The 16,757-nt window shown below is 49.1% G+C and overlaps 1 protein-coding gene across 2 annotated transcripts; it reads left to right on the forward strand.

Moving 5' to 3' along the window:
• The first annotated feature begins 2,395 nt into the window (after positions 1-2,395).
• On the forward strand, positions 2,396-16,136 carry SLC3A2 (solute carrier family 3 member 2). Of its 2 annotated transcripts, none has more exons than XM_007441082.4 (10): positions 2,396-2,514; positions 5,533-5,991; positions 9,265-9,438; positions 10,652-10,752; positions 11,718-11,786; positions 12,123-12,187; positions 12,814-13,018; positions 13,554-13,697; positions 14,215-14,325; positions 15,158-16,136. In XM_007441082.4, exons 1-10 carry the CDS (start codon positions 2,397-2,399, stop codon positions 15,500-15,502), a joined length of 1,791 nt encoding a protein of 596 aa, XP_007441144.3. In that variant the 5' UTR covers position 2,396; the 3' UTR covers positions 15,503-16,136. The 2 variants fall into 2 exon arrangements, with proteins under 2 accessions (XP_007441144.3, XP_087993470.1); XM_088137344.1 differs by lacking the exon at positions 2,396-2,514 and adding an exon at positions 5,036-5,152.
• Positions 16,137-16,757: the final 621 nt, after the last annotated feature.

The raw sequence follows: 16,757 nt of genomic DNA on the forward strand, positions 1-16,757 counted from the left end.
AAAACAAGCATCTTTTCTGTGCCTTAAGAGCAGTGTTTCTCAAGCTTGGAAAGTTTAAGACGTCTGGACTTCAACTCCCAGAATTCCCCATGCTGGCTGGGGAATTCTGGGAGTTGAAGTCCACACGTCTTAAACTTTCCAAAGTTGAGAAACACTGCTTAAGAGAGAGGTACATCAATCTGATTTTCTTTTGCTCCTTTTCTACTCAATTTGTTTCTTCTCGTCCCAACAAGGGGGGGGGGAAGCAACAGGGCCATTCGCTAAACCTACTCTTTGATCTCTAGAAATCTTACTCCGTCCAGATCTATCCGGTTCCAACTTTGTCCCTGCTGTCTTGAGGGCTAGGAACTTGCTTTGTTTATCTCGAAGGAAGGAAGGAACAAAAAGAAAAGAAAAGGGGGATGAAGAGAGGAAAAGAAACAATAATTCTCAAGGGGTTGAGGCTGTAATATTAACTCCAACAGCTCTTTTGCTGGAATCATCGATTCTGACTCTTATGAATCATTCTGACACAACGTTTTTCAGTTGTCCTGTTGTCAGAAAACTCAGTTCTGGGTGGGAAGCTCTAGATCATTGGCCCGGATGAAAAATTCAAAGTCCACAGAATGTTTGCACCTGTATTTTTGGTCTCAGACCCATGCAGATGTGGGGGGAGGCTGTTGACAAGTTTTGGTGGGGATTTTTGAGTCCGTTCCAGCAAAGCCAGCTGCGTGCCTGTTATCTTCCATCAAGGCAGATAAACATGAAGCCGCAACGTCAGTTCGTTTTTCCCAGCCTGGCCAAGACCCAGCTTTGCTTTTCAGAATAACACGGGCAGGCGCTTTGAACTGCACAACAAGGGAAGAGATTCTTGGAATCGGAGAGGAGCGTATGGTGTAAACACGCCGCGGGAGAGAGGAGGCTTCCCGTGTAGGGGGAAAGTGTGTTTTCGGCCCGTAGCCTTGTTTAATCCACCTTCCTCCTCTGTTTGTTAAGAGACAGACATTGACCAGACAAACATTTCCCCTAAATGTGACTTATCGCCCCATTTCCACGCACCAGGTTGTTGCAAAACAGGAAGGGAGATCTTTCAGGAGATTTGAGGATCTCCGTTGGATTGGGTTGAGTTCAGACTGAAAACAGTACGGATTTCATCAACCTTGAAACTTTCTGTTTTTCTGCTGGGTGCGTTTCTCAGAGGGGTGGATTTTTTTTAGCTGAGGGCGGGGGGTTTCTACTGCTGAGAAGCCACCCTGCCTCTCCACTTCACGATCTGAAAAAGGACTTCCCCGTTGCTCTAAGCTACAATGCGCCTTGCTGATGCTCGGTGGAATAAAACGCGGTTGGCCGAGTTTGCACCGCACTCCATCAATCACGGTTCACTAACCACAATGTTTGTGGTTCACTAACCACAAATAAAATAAGCTGGAGAACTATTGATTTGTGCACCCTCTACATACTACAGCATAGCTTCCCCCGTTCCTCTGGTGGATCAGACCATTAATCTAGCTTGATTAAATCTATACACAACTGAGCACTGGCATTTAACCCATCCCTAATAATGGCTACGTCCTAAAAGGGCAGTCAAAGGATAGGTAGCTTGGTCTAGTGCAGTGTTTCTCAACCATGGGAACTTTAAGATGTGTGGACTTCAACTCCCAGAATTCCCCACCCAGCATGGCTGGCTGGGGAATTCTGGGAGTTGAAGTCCACACATCTTAAAGTTCCCAAGGTTGAGAAACACTGGTCTAGTAGCTAAGGGGATGGATAAGGAACGGGAAAACTGGAGTTCTAGTTCCACCTTAGGCACGAAGCCAGCTGGAAGGCAAGGAAGAAGGCCAGGGCCAAACGCTTCGAAAACGCTGCCAAGGAAACGAGGGACTTGCTTGCGGGCTAGGTGGGAGTCAAGACTGACTTGAAGGCAGACATACCCCCAGATGCAAAAAACAGCAGTCGGGAATCACGAGCAGCCTGCTCATTACGAAAAACCCCAATGGAAGATTTGGGGTTTAGGGATCCAGCGGCGCCTGTGCAAGATCCAGCCTGCGGGCACCCGCTACACCTGCCCCTTTGCCCGAAGGCGGCCTGTGAACATTCAACCCGCGCCGCAGCGGGGCAGGAATATTTAGCACGCTAGTTTAACCTTGGTTAACGTTTCCTGCCCCCCTGGGTTCTGTGCCAGGCAGGAACAGAAGAGAAGCCTGAACGTGCCGCAACAGCGGGTTACATTTTGCCATGTGGGGGAAGGCGCATGAAGTGTGGCGCCGCACCGTTCCTTGCGCCACCTGAGAATGATTTTCCAGGCTTCTCCAGAATCCAGGGACCTTTGCTCTCTGCCGCCTTCGTTGTTTCAGTTGCAAAACTGGGGCTTCTTAGGAGCAGAGGCTGAGGGCGCTGGGTGTGTTTAGCCTTGAGAAATGGGCAGGAATATAACAGCCTTTGGTATAATACATCAGAGAATGTCACAACCCGTTCTCTGTCATCCCAGAGGAGATGCAACAAAGATCTTAAGAGGCCAGGAGACAGATCCTAGTGGTAAGAGCAGTTGCATGGTGGAGACCGCGTTAGTCCATGATGGTCAGCTATTAAAGGCGCAGCAGCGACAGGAGAAAAGGATGTGCCAACCTGAGGGATGAATAGTAGATAATAGGGGGAATGGGCCAAGATGGGGAAAGCTTGTGGGGCCAGATCTCAATGGTATTGAGACACAGTGGACCGATATTTGACTGTAGCCTGAAATTTGGGGAGCGGATTTTACAGTGTTTGGGGGCACCATTTGAGAATTCTCTGGGGGGGAGAGAAATTAGGCTGATTTGCACAGCCCATGACCCACAAATCAGGCAACCACATTTGAGCCTCGTGGGTCGTGCAAACCCCTTCCTCCATGGGTTCATTGACACTTCAGTGTGTGGCCCGAACCTGAGAACTGGGTCAGCTGAATAAACCAGGATTCTGTTTATCCCCACAATTGTTCTTTTCAAACATTTTTTGTGAGATGGGCGGTATCTAAATTTGAAATATAAATAAAATCCTGGTTTATTACATCCGTAGTGCAAATAGTTGGAAGGGGGGGGAGTTGATCCAGGTCACCCGGACATTGGCTGCCGAGATGTTTTGCAGGAGTCAAAATCTAGGCTCCATCCTTGTTTGTCTAAGAGTTGTTTATCTCCCCTGCAGCAAAGAGTGGGGAGGGAAGTTTTGCTCAGCTTAAGGTGGTGGACTCAGAACGGAGAGCATTTTCCTTTCTGCTCAGAGAAGGTTCAAATAGAAGGAGCTCACTTAAGCCGTCTATGACAGTCACCAAACTGAAGGGCTCCGAAAAGTGCCTTCCTTGCAAAGATTTAGGGAGAAAAAAGACAGAGCCCTGGCATTGGTGCGCAAAATAAGAAACCGCAGTGGTTAAATCTGAGCCAGTCAAAGCACATGCGAACCAGGTTATCGGAGGCAAACCGCAATCCAGCGAGTTGGTTTAGGCTCAGAAGCTTTTAACGAAGCGAGCGTTGCGAGGCCAGAATGTGGAGGCCGTTGGACGAAGCTGGCTGGCGGGCGATTGATGGGTGGAGCTTCCAAGGACAGAGGCAGTCTACCCCCCTGCCCAAGATCCCAGGGCTCTTGTGTGCGTGGGGTTTGGGTTAGCAGCTGTACCTGCAGAGGGAGTCTGTGCCCTCCGCCCCGCTCACAAAGGCATCCCGCAGACCCTTGGCAGCGCCAGCTTTTGGAGCTAGGAACAATCGGCCCCTTCTTGCAATTGTCCAAAGCGGATGTTGGCGCCTTTGATCTCCCCAGAAGCGGTGGCAGCGTTCACAACCCTGGTGAACTGTGCAGCCCCGACACACCTCCTTCCCCACCCAGCAACTCACATCTATTTTTGGCGTGTTTCTAAAATAGAAACTTGAACCAGGCAACAGGAGCGGAATAGCTTCAGTGCTGTAATGGCATTAAGGAATGGGACAGTTTCTCTATAGCAAATCTGCGATGTACACACTTTTAAGATGTGTGGACTTCAACTCCCAGAATTCCCCAGCCAGCCATGCTGGCTCGGGAATTCTGGAAGTTGAAGTCCAGAGTCTTCAAGCAGCCAAGGTTGAGAAACACTGATCAGGAGTCTCAAGGGGTACTATCTTGGGTGCAAATGATTTAGCTCTGGTTTAATAATTAAACCAGAGATCCTTGTGGCCAGCAAAAGTCTATGCACCCCCAATGGGTCCCAAAGCTCCATGGGGGGGTCATTTTGAGTGTTTTAAAAAAAAGGGAAATTCCTATTTACGCTGAAAGTCATCCCCTTTTAACTAAAGGCAATTCAACTGACCTTTCACTTAGTTTTTATCCAGGGACCGCCCATCTCTTTTTAGAGGCCCCCCCTCCCAGCAGAGCATTGAAAAACCAAGCACAATACTCAAAACATCGAAACGGTTGCACGTTATGAATGGTCAGAGCCAAGAGGAAAAGCCCATTCCTGCTCAGCGCTGATGCTTCTGGCTCTGAAGGCTTAAGTGGGCCACCAGGCTGAGGTGCAGTCTACCTGAGGGTTTTCTTACTGAGGGTGCCCCTGGAGAAAATGGTCTGCAGAGGCCAAAAAAGAGGTTGGGACAGATAAACCATGTGGCAGGGCTCACCTTTTAAAATCTTGAACAGCCTCCCTGCCCCATCCATTCCCCTGGGACTACGATTCCCAAAGTTCCCAGCCAGCGCACACGGATAATTCTTTTCTGCCATGGCTTTCTGGGTTGAAGTGATCCGCGCGCCAGTCACCCCCTTTGTAGGTCGCCCCTCAAGGATCGAAGGAGCTCCTGATGTAAAGCCTCCGTGTCTAGAGGCAGTCTACCTCTGCCCTCTACCCGGGGAGCCAGCCCCAACAGCTGGCGCCTCCAGGCACCTTGCCCCTCTGGCAGCGGTGGCTGCAGCGCCCCGAGCGATTCCTGGACTCTCTGGGGCGGCGGGGCTTCGCCGAGCCTCCCCATCCAGTGGAGCAACGCGTCAGAGACACCCAAGGGCCGGCGCTCCACATCCGCGCTCCGGTCCACCTTAAGGGAGCCCGGAAGGCGGGTCCGGGGGCGGAGGCTCTCGCTCGCGGTACTTGAGCTGCCGGCCGGCGCGATCGGGTTCTCAGATCGGATCTAACCGGATTCCCAGCGGATCTTCCTCGAAGCCGATCGACGCCGGCTCGCCCCAGGTAGCGCGCTGGAGAGCGCGTCTCGCCCAACCTTCCTGCAGCCGGTGCCCGAGCCTAGCTGGGGAGGATGGGACTTGTAGGGAGACCTCCCACCCCCCGGGACAAATTCACCTTTTTTTTTTTTAAATGCATCCCCAGCTTTTAAAGGCATGGCTTCCCAGCCCCGACAGGGCTGTGGGAGCATGGCCACTCTCGCAGCCCCGATGGGCTCCCCTTCCCCTTCTCCCCAGCAGCCAGGAGGATGGGGGTCATGGTCTGGCCCAGCCAGTGGGCACCAGCCCCGGGAAGGTCTAGATCAGTGCTTTCTCATCCATTCTGGTCGATCCTCAGCCTGGGGTCTCCCCGCACTGAGGACTAGCTCCTTGGTTCTCTTCCCACAGGTGACAGCATGACCTCCCCCGGCGTGACTCCAGGCACCGAGCTGGACATGAAAGACGTGGAGCTGAACGAGATGGACCCCGAGAAGCAGCCCATGAACGCCTCCTCCCCCCTGGCCGGCTCCCCGGGCAGCCTGGGCGAGAAGAACGGGGTGGTGAAGGTGAAGTTGGAGGAGGAAGAGGAGGAGGCCGATGTGGCGGCCAAGTTCACCGGCCTGTCCAAGGAGCAGCTGCTCCAGGTGGCCGGCACGCCGGGCTGGGTGCGCACCCGGTGGGTCCTCCTGATCCTCTTCTGGCTGGGCTGGCTGGGCATGCTGGCGGGGGCCATTGTCATCATCGTCCAGGCCCCCCGGTGCAAGGAGCTGCCGAAGCAGGACTGGTGGCAGAAGGGAGGCATCTACCGCATCCTGCGGGTGGAGGGCTTCCAAGATTCGGACAGCGATGGCACAGGAGACCTGGCAGGTGAGGGGCCGGCTGGTGGGGAAGGGTGGCCCCAACTGCCCCCTCCTGCTCCCCTTGCCTCTCTGTCGCTCAGACTGGGGCTTCTGGGGGGGGGGATCCGCGGATTGCTCCGTCTTGTCCTCGCGAAAGAGACACCTCCTTGCCTCCGAAGTCACGAGAAGTCCCGGGATCCTGTTGGCACGCCTCAACCACAGCCAGAAACTAAGATTTGGGGGTCAAGCCACCCTCGGCTGGATCGTGGCTTAGACATCCCACGAAACAGCAATGGGGGGGTTGGGGGTTTCCATGTTGGGTGTTCCAGTCCCCCCCCCCCGCAAGCTGGCTTTGAATCCACTCAGCCTCTTCTTCATCTTCATCTTCTCCCCCTCCCCAGCCCAAACCCCGCTCCAGAGACTAGGAGCGCCCAGAGCCAGGGAAGTTCAAAGGGGCAGAAATGGGGAGAGCAGCCTCCATCGTCCGTGTTTGGGCTGGGGGGCCCGTGACGATCTCAGTCGCCCCTTCCCAAGCTTCAAGGGAACGTGCTGTACCAGCCAGACCGCCCTGCACCAAAAGCCAGTTTTAGCCGGCTTTGGCTTCCCGCAGCAAGTGCTGAGTTGGGTTTCATCAGCTTCTGACGTCAGGCCAAAGCTGACTCAGCACCGGGCGGGCTGGGTGGGAAAGAGCCGTGGGACTGTCCTTTCTTGTTTCCACCCCCGTTCTTTTCCTTCCGCCCCAGGCAAAGATCAGGTGGGGTGAAGCTGGGATTTTTAAGATGTTTTGCTGCTGAGTTGGTGCTCTTCCCCAAAAGTTTGACCCTTGGCCCAAACGTTCGGGGGAGTTTGCTCTGACATTGAGAAACTGTAAACCGGTATTTCTCAACCTTGGCAACTGGACTTCGACTCCCAGAATTCCCCAGCCACCCATTTTCCTAGCCTGTTTTGCAATCTTGAGGACTAGAAGCTTGACTTCTTGTTGCTGGCTGGGGAATTCTGGGAGTTGAAGTCCACCTATCTTAAAATTGTCAAGATTGAGAAACATTGCCCTGAACAGTTGCTGATCGTCGGGCAGGGACTAGTCAGTTTCTCTCGAAAGCCGGTGGTTGTTTCTTCTTACCTGTGATGGCGTCCCTGACTTTGCAGAATTTAAATCTTCAGAAAGGAAAAAATATTCGAAGTTAAGGAGAATCCAGACAGGAGAGCAGCAAACCAAACAGTGGAGTTAAAAATAAAATAGTCTTACCAAAGGCAACAACTTGCTGTTGATAAGATTATATCGTTCTCTGTAACGCCACTGTAAAAATGCATTGCCCACCCATTTTCCTTGCCTGCTTTTGCAGTCTTGAGGACTAGAAGCTTGAGTTGTTGTTGTTATAAATTAAGCTTAGCTTTCATACCGAGAAGGGATCCAAACGCTTCTTCATAAAAGCCTTGTAATGTAAAGCAGCCTCATTTCTGGTGTTGCAAACGTTGGCCCTGAGCCTGGGAGAGTCAAAACAAAAACATGTTTTCCCTCCGAGCAAGTTGGGTGCCTCTTGTCCCCGTTGGACGCCCACAACAACCTTGAGAGGTAGGCTGGGCTGAGAATAAGGAGGAAGTGACACTCTGCCCACTCATTTTGCCCCGAGCTTCTTAATCACTGACCCATATTGGGTTAGGACTTGTAGCTTGGAAGTGCAGGTGTTTGGGATGGTGGACGCCGCGCCCAACGCCGGTTGCCAAATTCGGACCAGCCCAAACTTGATAGTGACCGCAGTCACAGATACCTTGCCTGGAGGATGGAAAGGAAGGGGGTTGAGATTTGAGAAAGCAAATCTGGATTGATGAATGGCTCTGGAGGTGGGCAGCTATGAGTGTTAGGGTTGGGGGAGCCCTGAAGGTCATCCAGTCCAACCCCCTGCCCGGGGTAAGAATTCGCTCACTGATGGTCCTTCAATCGAATGCAATTTGCAGCTTTTGTTCTCTCCCTCCCTCTTTTTAAAAATTCCCTACAGCCTCCCACGGTAGGATTGGGCAACCTAAATTCAGCTAAAGCAATCTCCAGCAAGCCAGCTCTATTACAGATGCAAGGGAAATTAAATTAAATTATATTTCTTTCTTCCACGAGGTCCTTTGCATGCCCCCTGTGGCTCTGGAAAGCTGGAAAAAATTGCTTCCCACAAACGTGACTTCCCCCTGCCTAAATGCCCTCTCCTCCATTCAAGTATGTTCTTGATTAATGAGATGGGGATGGTATTTAAAATATTTTGCTGAAAGGGTGCACTTAGAAAAGCTAAAGCCTTTTCTTTGACGTAAGGCAGACCTACTGCAACTGATTCTTCCCTCCCCACTTCAAATGTATTTTTTCTCTCGGTATAGTTTAACGCATCCTTGATGGATCAGCAGTTAGTGCTCCATGATTCATCTGACAAGGTTTGCTGTAATTTTGGGCAGTTTAGCTGGTGAATGCAGAGAAGGATGTCACAATCTGTAGGGGGCTGGGGCAAACCCCAGCGTGGGAGAAAAAACCCTCTTTCTTTGTGCTGGGTAAGCCAACACGTGTTTGCTGGTTGAATAAATTTCTGCTCGGCTGCCTTTTGGATTAAATGCGGGTCACGGCCAGTTTCGGTTGACCGAAGCGAGTTAAAGGATTAAAAAATTTTTAAAAACCTGAATTGCTAATTCAGGCTGGGAATGCATAACCTTGAGCACGGTTTAGCACGCCAGATGGGGTTTGGCACGCATGTTTGTGGCACGCATTTTATAGAACGGAGTCTGGGATTCTGGCCAGGGACTAAAATTTGGTCCCTGCCAGCTCTGGGTGGAACTTGGCTTATGTTAAAAGTTGGGGAGCAACCTGATGTGACCTGCTGTATTTTGGAACAAATAACTGGTTCCCAGCTTGATTTCCTGCCCCCATCCCTTCTCTAGTCTCTTCCTGTTGTGTGATGACATTTTAGGTCAACCGATGGGATCTGGAAATACATGTAGGGTTAAATACCAAGATATCTCTGAGCATCTGCAAAGGGAATCTGTAGTGAAATTAAATGCCAGTCCTTGCATAATGCTCTGTTCTAGGGTTTCCATCAATACATTGAAGGGGGGGATTTATTATAGTAGCTACAATTATTGGACCACGAAGAAGTTGCAGTCCTGTCTTACATCTCCCCCATGAATCTTGCCCACCCTATTTTCAGGAAATGGGGCACATGGATCTTATGACGGGTTTTTGGAACCTGCCCCGGGAGATCTAAAGAGGGGCCTCGAAATGTGATTTTTCTGCACCCGGGTAAACCTGGCTTCCTTTTTCTCTTTTCAGGTGTCAAAGAGAGGGTGAGTTATTTAAGCACCCTGAAAGTGAAGGGTTTTGTGATCGGGCCTCTCCACGTTAACCCCAAGGACCAGCCGAACAGCACCGACCTCCAAGCTGTCGACCAGAAACTCGGCACCTTGGAAGACTTCCGAGATGTCTTGCAGGCTGCAAAGAAAAAAAGTAAGTAAAAAAAATATATACATATATATATAAACCCCTTATGGTTTCTAAGGGGGCCTGAATGCTTATAAACACCCCAAATTGGTCGATGTAAAATGAAGGGGCATATTAGAAACCGAACACCTATCTACTTTTTCAAGCCACTTTTCCTTTTTCACTTTTTTTAGCTTTTTCCTTTGTTTTTCTTTGTTTCTTTTTAATATGCATAAACAACAAGAAATAACAATACAGTGGAGACCTGAATATTAAGTATTAAGCTTAAGGCAGAAACCTTTATTATATATCAAAATAATTTCATGCACTGTTTATCAATGCAACACTCAACTCTAGACATACAATTTAAGCAAGCTTAGATTGATTAACATGAACCTTTTAGAAACCATCATTTAATACTGAGTATAAACTTTTCTTTTTCTGATCTTTCAAGTTTTAGTTACCTAAATCATCGTGTGTTAATATAGTGCTTGTCATCTTTTATCTTTAACTTTGATCTTTTATTCGTTTTGTCATTGTTATTGCTGCCCAGAATCATTGACAGTTGGGTGGCATACAAGTTTAGTAAATAATCATCATCATCATCATCATCATCATCTCCAATTAATACTGTACAAGTACCACTGTATCCAAATGATATAATGTATTACTTATGCCTTACAATACAATAAAACAATATATATTTTTTAAAAAGTAAGCATATTGTGTGGCTTGCATTTCGCATGCAATTGCATGGAAAATAATTCCATCTTTTCCTCTTTGATTTCCTTCCCATTGACAGCATTGATCTGGTTTCACCATCAGCCTGAGATGTTTTGTAGACTCTGATGTAGGACCATAAACAAACCCATTTCAAGGAACTGTAGGGTGTATATATTTGACAAACAATGCCGTGTAAACTTCAATTTAATTTAATTTAATTTAATCACTCTTTAAACAGTGCTTTGTTGATTGACCCATCCTAGTATTAGGATTAGATCTGAATCTGGAACCTCATTTCTGTGTTGGCTGTTTGTGTCCTGCCCCAAAATCTAGTGGGAAAAAAGAGAGAATGGGTTGTACTATAATGAATTTGCTCATTCTGATGCTGATTCTGGCTTGTTCAGCAAAGTGTGGCTAAAATAAAACAGAGTTTAATGCTAGGTGCAAACACAGTTAATGTAGCTCTACCGAGTTTTCTGGAGTGACTGGTTGTGATGTAACAAACCTCTCTTTTCAGGTTTGAAAGTTATCTTGGACCTGACCCCTAACTACCATGGCCAGTTACCATGGTTTAGCCAGGATGCATGGCTCCAAAGCGATTTCCAGAATAAAATGAAAGTAAGTGGAGACCAGAGTATTCACTGAAAGAAAAACCAAATAGAAGAATGTTGGGAAGATCTACGATAAGGACATCTAGTTCTTTTTCTTAAAAAAAAGGGAGGGAATTCATGCTGGCTGGGGAATTCTGGGAGTTGAAGTCCACTCATCTTAAAGTGGCCAAGTTTGGACAACACTGTTTTAGGTGGTCAAACATTCAGGTGGGGGGTTTGGGGTGTGTGGGGGCAAAATTAGGAACCTCAAAGATCATCTAGTCCAGCCCATAGACAGAATGGAAAGATCTTCTCAGTATCTCTGGTAGTGGCCATATAGACTTTGCTTACAAAAATCTCTAGTAAAGGTGAGTTTGAATGTTTAGTTTATTTATTATTAATTTGGTTATAGCCGGCCAACTCTCACGGACTCAGGGCGGCGTACTGAACCAAAAAACCAGTAAAACCATTAAAAACATAAAACCACACAGGCAGCCTGGACTAAAACAATCCTAACTAGCAACTAGAAACCACAACAGGGCCCCCAACGTACATTAGCTGACGTCTCCTTTTTTGTAGTTCAGTGCTATTGGCTTGGGACTCGACTTCTCAAGCTAGAAAAACAAAATTTTGCAGTGTCTCTGCCTCTTTCAAGCTGTGGCACAAGGCTGTTGCCTCGATATATTCCGTTTTTCCAATTAACTGCAATTTTCTTCTGTTTTTATCCTTGCCTTTCCTTCAAGGAATTGTGCAGTTACTCTAACAATCTTGGGAAGTTGGTTAAGCTGGGAATATCTTTGCTGGTAGAGCTTCCTAGTGGAAGAGCTAAATTTCTCCAGCCTAAAAACCAATGTTCTTTCTGCATCCAAACTTAATGGGCAAAGATGCGTGGGGAAGGAAATCCAGCTGTTGCAGCTAGAGTTCAGGGTGCGTTTTGGGGGTGACTGAGGACTACTAACTTATCCGGGTCTGTTCTTATCTTCCACCCTACAGGAAGCAATCACGTTTTGGCTGAGGGAAGGAGTATTCGGAATCCAGATTGGCAGCGTTGAACATCTAAATGTAAGTAGATGGCCCATCCTAGCCCCCTTTCCATCCAGGGCAGGGGGGGGGGTGTCTCCTTTAGCAAAAAGAGGCAGGCTCATTTCAGCTCAGACTTGACCGCTGTTACTTTGAACTTCATTGCCCTCGAGTTCAGTTCCATCAAATCCCTCGGATTACATTTTGCCAACAGACTTGTTTCCCCTTGCGATGACCTGCAATGTCACAGATGGGAAAGAAACTTGCCACGGGTCCCTGTTTTTGGGGAGAGGAGATGCCTCTTGCAAGGAGGAATGGGAGGGTGCTAAAATCCTGGAGGTTCCAGTCTCAACACGCCCAAACTGCTTTATTTCACAGGATCCCCAACTCTTGAGTGAGTGGAAGAACTTAACAGAACAATATAACGTGGACGATCAGACCAGGTGAGTACCTATTCCCCTAATGCATCCCGTAGGGAGAACAGATGTTTTGTTTAGAGAATGATTTCTTCCAAAGAAAAGGAAGATTTACGCTCAAGCATTGCAAACAGCTGACGTTCAGCTCTTGAACCCGATGCAAGTCTGCTATCGCTTTATGTTACTCTTTGCTTCAGCGCGTTTCCCCGTTTTGCTAAGACGGAGGAGAGTTGGAAGCTGCTTGGGGGCTCTGCCAGATCCCGGGCTGCTTTTCCAGCCTCCAACTAGGCTGAAAGTCCACACTTCTTTGCTTTGTTAGTTAGGCAGCAGGATGGAGATTTGGAGAAAACCTAAGCTGTGTGACCCACATCATTTTAATATTCTGAAGCTGATTGTTTATAGCAGTGTTTCTCAACCTTGGGAACTTTAAGACGTGTGGACTTCAACTCCCAGAATTCCCCAGCCAGGCATGCTGGTTGGGGAATTCTGAGAGTTGAAGTCCACACGTCTTAAAGTTGCCAAGGTTGAGAAACACTGGTTTATAGTGTCATCCATTCTCACAGCCCTCTTGGGCTCCCATTTTTACCCAGCTGCTTTTCACCATTGGCCAGGTCTGTATTAATTCAACCTCCTTCTCGGTTCTTCCCTTACAGGGTGCTGATTGCAATGACGGGTCGAAAAGATGCTCAAGGGGTTTTCTCCCTTCTCAATGAAACCACAGGGGTAGATCTACTAACCAGCCAGTATCTTCAGGGGCTGGTCACACCTGGTCTAAACGACACTGAACTAGGACACACGGCCCAGAAACTGATCGAAGATTATATCCAAGAAGCGGGAAGCAGATGGCCCAGCTGGAGCGTAAGTTTCAAGCCTTGGGGTCGAACGGAGATGTTCCCAGGTGAAAAGAGAACGTCTCCGAATTCCTGGCGGCTCCAGTTGCAGAATTCTTCTGTCTGAGTTTTAGAAAGATAGAGTTCATCCAACACGGTATAGCACAGGAAACCCCAAGGAGCAAATAGGGCCCCTTGTTCTTGCCTGCAGCTTCTTTCCGTCAAAACCTCCCAACGGTCAGCCCTTCGAGGTAGGCCTAGACAGGAAAGAGCCACCACAAGGATCACAGAAATGCCCCTTTATTGTTGGAGAGTATGATAGCAGAATCGTGAAAGTCTGCCCAAGTCTCCCTCGACTCCCTCTCATACCCAATAGAATCAAGGCAGGGCGATCTTGAGTTTCTTTCTCACGCTTCCCCCTTTCCCAGGATCGAGAAAGGATTCCTTCGACAGTTCTTGCATTCCTTCGTTGAGTTTTACGCTCGCTGTCAACTTATTGCATAACCCAGCTTGGAAATGTTCGGTTTTCTTCGTTTGGATGCTAACTGGCTACTTTTCCGCAGGTGGGCCGACCTGATATCGGGCATTTGGCCAAAGCTATGGGGGAGCAACTGCTCCGCCTACATCATCTGCTCCTTTACACTCTGCCAGGGACCCCTTTCACAGATTACGGAGATGAAATCGGCCTGCGAGATGCCCTAGTCCAGGTAAGATCAGCCACAGGAGGTGGGAATAAGTGTGAATGTTGGAGGCGAGACGAGCTTGTAGGACGTTGGGCGACAAGGTCAGGGCAAAGGGTATAGGTTCAGCTTCTATGGGGTGCCCTACTGCAGTGTTTCTCAACCTTGGCAACTTTAAGATGCCTGGACTTCAATTCCCACAATGCTGGCTGGGGAATCCTGGGAGTTGAAGTCCACATATCTTAATGTGGTGGAGGTTGAGAAATACTGATCTTAGAGGCTAGGGAATTCTGGGAGTCGAAGTCCACACCTCTTGAAGTCGTTGAGGTTGAGGAGCACCATCTAGAGTTAGACGTGTATTCAAAGAAGTCAACCCACTAATGCCTCTCCCGTGGCTTTGGAGGCATAGACTGGGGGATTTAATTTTTCCAGCTGCAGAGGGCATTTTCCTTGGGACCGTGTGCCAGAGGTGCTTGATGAAGGGGGGGGGGATATTTTGCACTGGGGGTCTGCCAACAACTTTCCTCTTCATCCCCCTCTCCAGCCTGTGGCGTCCGACATCACACGCATGCAATGGGACAACACGGCGAACTACGGATTCTCGAAAGGGGCGCCGCAGCAAGCTGACCTAGCAGCCAGTAACGTCACTGTGCAGGTGAGGAGAGGCTAATTTTGCTGGGGTAAAAGGAACGACGAGAGCCAGTTTGGTGTGCGTAGGGATTAAGGCAGCAGGCTAGAAACCGGGAGGCCCTGAGTTCCAGTCCTGCCTTAGGCACGAAGCCAGCTGGGTGACCTTGGGCCGGTCCCTCTCTCTCAGCGCTAGGATAAAGAAGGCAATAGGAAACCATTTCTGAAAATCTTGGCAATAAACAAACCTGCAGGGACTACGCCAGGAATGAATACCGATTCAAAGGCCCAAAGCAAAAAAATGGGGGGCAGATAGGAGGCATGGAATTAACCATCTTAGGCCAGCAATTCCTGGGCATCCTGAAGGGATGCTCCACGAAATACTCCCTGCTCAAATCCTGCTCCTAATTTGAGCGGAGCAATCGTTCCATCAGCGGGCAGGGAGTCCCTGAGGTCCAAAGCAGGAAAGTATGCCGTGGCCGAGGCCTACCCTTTGCCTTTGCGTGCTCAATGGACGAGTGGAGCGCTGAGATCCCCCCCACCGAGGTTAGGGTTTTCTTATTTTCCTTCTTCGGGAAAGAGAATCCATTTGCTTTTTCTGACTGCGCTAGGGCTAGTAGACAAGCCATCTCAAGCGATGGGGGCATTTCTGCATAATTCAAAGGACCTTGGAGACCTTATTGGAGAATTTTGGGAACCCTATTGAGGGAGGCTGTAACAGTTTGGCCCCGAGATGCCGACGCTTCTGCCTGGAGCAGGGTGGACTTGCTGGTCTTTTCTGCAGCAAGCCATTGGCAGGCCCTTCTAGACAGAAGAAAGCTAGAAAATGATTAATCCCCCCTCCCATTTTTCTCTCCTAGGCACAGCAGGGCAGCCAGGGGTCCATCTTGACCTTCTTCCAAATGCTGAGTGAGCTTCGAGGCAAGGAACGCTCCCTTCTGCATGGTGAATTTTCCCTGGTCGAAAGTTCCAACCCGTCGGTCTTCTCCTACCTTCGGATGTGGGACCAGAACAAGCGTTTCCTGGTGGTGCTCAACTTCGCCCCCCAGGAAAGGCTGGTCTCCCTCCTTCACTCTCACCTGCCCCCCCAAGTAGGGGTGGAGCTCAGCACCCATCCCGGCCGTGAGGAGAAGCAGCTGGACCTGCAGAATCTCAAGCTACATCCTTCGGAAGGGCTGCTCCTCAGCTTCCCGTACGTGGCCTAGCCGGTCGTCCTCTTGTGGAAGTCAGGCGGTCCACGTGTGGCTTCTGCCGTCCCGCCTGAACTTACTAACCTCCTTGTTTTCTTTCCACCTGTCTCGGTAACCCTGTAGCTCAGCCTTTGTAGACCCCAGACCCCGGTTCCCACAATCAGCTAGCCAGGAGAAAGTCCAGCCTGGCACCGGGGGTCCCTAACACACCTAGAGGCTGAAGCTGGCCAAGGTCACTTCAGTTCCACGTACATTCCTGGACCTGCTGATATTTTTCTCTAAGCTCTGATATCAGCAGATCAACACACTGTCTACCAGAGAGTGGCAGACTCGATCCGCCGATGTCTCGGGCTGCAGGCTGGAGCTGATGGGGTTCATCAGGGATAATCCAGTGGGAAACCTTTGCGTCGTCCTGGTGCTAGCACATAGACTAGTGCTTTGGGCGAGGAGGACCATGGGTACCGTTTCCCCCCTTTTGAGCTGGGGGTCTGCGGTTTTCGGTTCCACGTTCTTCCCTGATCCCTAGTGTGAGTTTCGTCCTGTCTGTGTCTGGCCCTCTTGAAGGTGTTCTATCAGCCTAAACCTAACAGAGTGTGTGCAAGCATCTTCTTTGGCATGGAACAAGTTTTAATAAATGTCTCCACTTTCAGACTCATCTGCTTTCTGTTTACAGCAGAGTCCATATCTAAGGACACGTGTTCATCTTAGATCCCTTTGCTGTTCGGTTCAGCTCACACCTGGGGGAAGAGAAAGAAATCACTGCTTTATTCTTCCTCCCGCTTGGTTTTGAGACCGGGGCTGAGCTGAATACCTGTTTAGCAGCTGAGTGAAAATTGATGGCAAGGAGTTGAATCATGCGGGCTTCAGGACCTTACAGGAAGCCAGCTTATCTTAGCATATTAGGGGAACCAGGGCATCCTTTTTAAGTTGTAGCATATTTGGGGGCGGGGGGTGTCAAGCTGCGTTCACACAACAGTCAGGGCCCAATGTGTTTTACCATCCCCATTTATTATTTACCATGTGTGTGAATACAGCTGGTAATTATAAACAGGAGAGATAGATAGATAGATAGATAGATAGATAGATAGATAGATAGATAGATAGATAGATAGATAGATAGATAGATAGATAGAGTATAAAGTGAAGTATAAAAGAGATTTCTGACAATTACAGAACTGTATCTATTCTTCATGGAACAGAAGCTTCCGTTGCTCAAGGCACTTTCCTTTCAAATTAGTATTTTAAATGTCTATGAATATTTGAGCATTTT

This window comes from Python bivittatus, unplaced genomic scaffold (genome assembly GCF_059951505.1).
Source record: "Python bivittatus isolate LINGU-HERP-01145 unplaced genomic scaffold, Pbiv_v1 ctg000180_np1212, whole genome shotgun sequence".
NCBI classification, from domain to species: Eukaryota; Metazoa; Chordata; class Lepidosauria; order Squamata; family Pythonidae; genus Python; species Python bivittatus.

What these genes read in the sequence shown, in the direction of transcription:
- SLC3A2 (XM_007441082.4), top strand. Translation starts at nt 2,397, where the DNA reads ATGGGCAGGAATATAACAGCCTTTGGTATAATACATCAGAGAATGTCA. An exon ending in GCAGCGTTGAACATCTAAAT is followed by an intron (nt 11,787 to 12,122) that starts GTAAGTAGATGG and finishes TTTATTTCACAG; the next exon opens with GATCCCCAACTCTTGAGTGA. An exon ending in TGCGAGATGCCCTAGTCCAG is followed by an intron (nt 13,698 to 14,214) that starts GTAAGATCAGCC and finishes CCCCCTCTCCAG; the next exon opens with CCTGTGGCGTCCGACATCAC.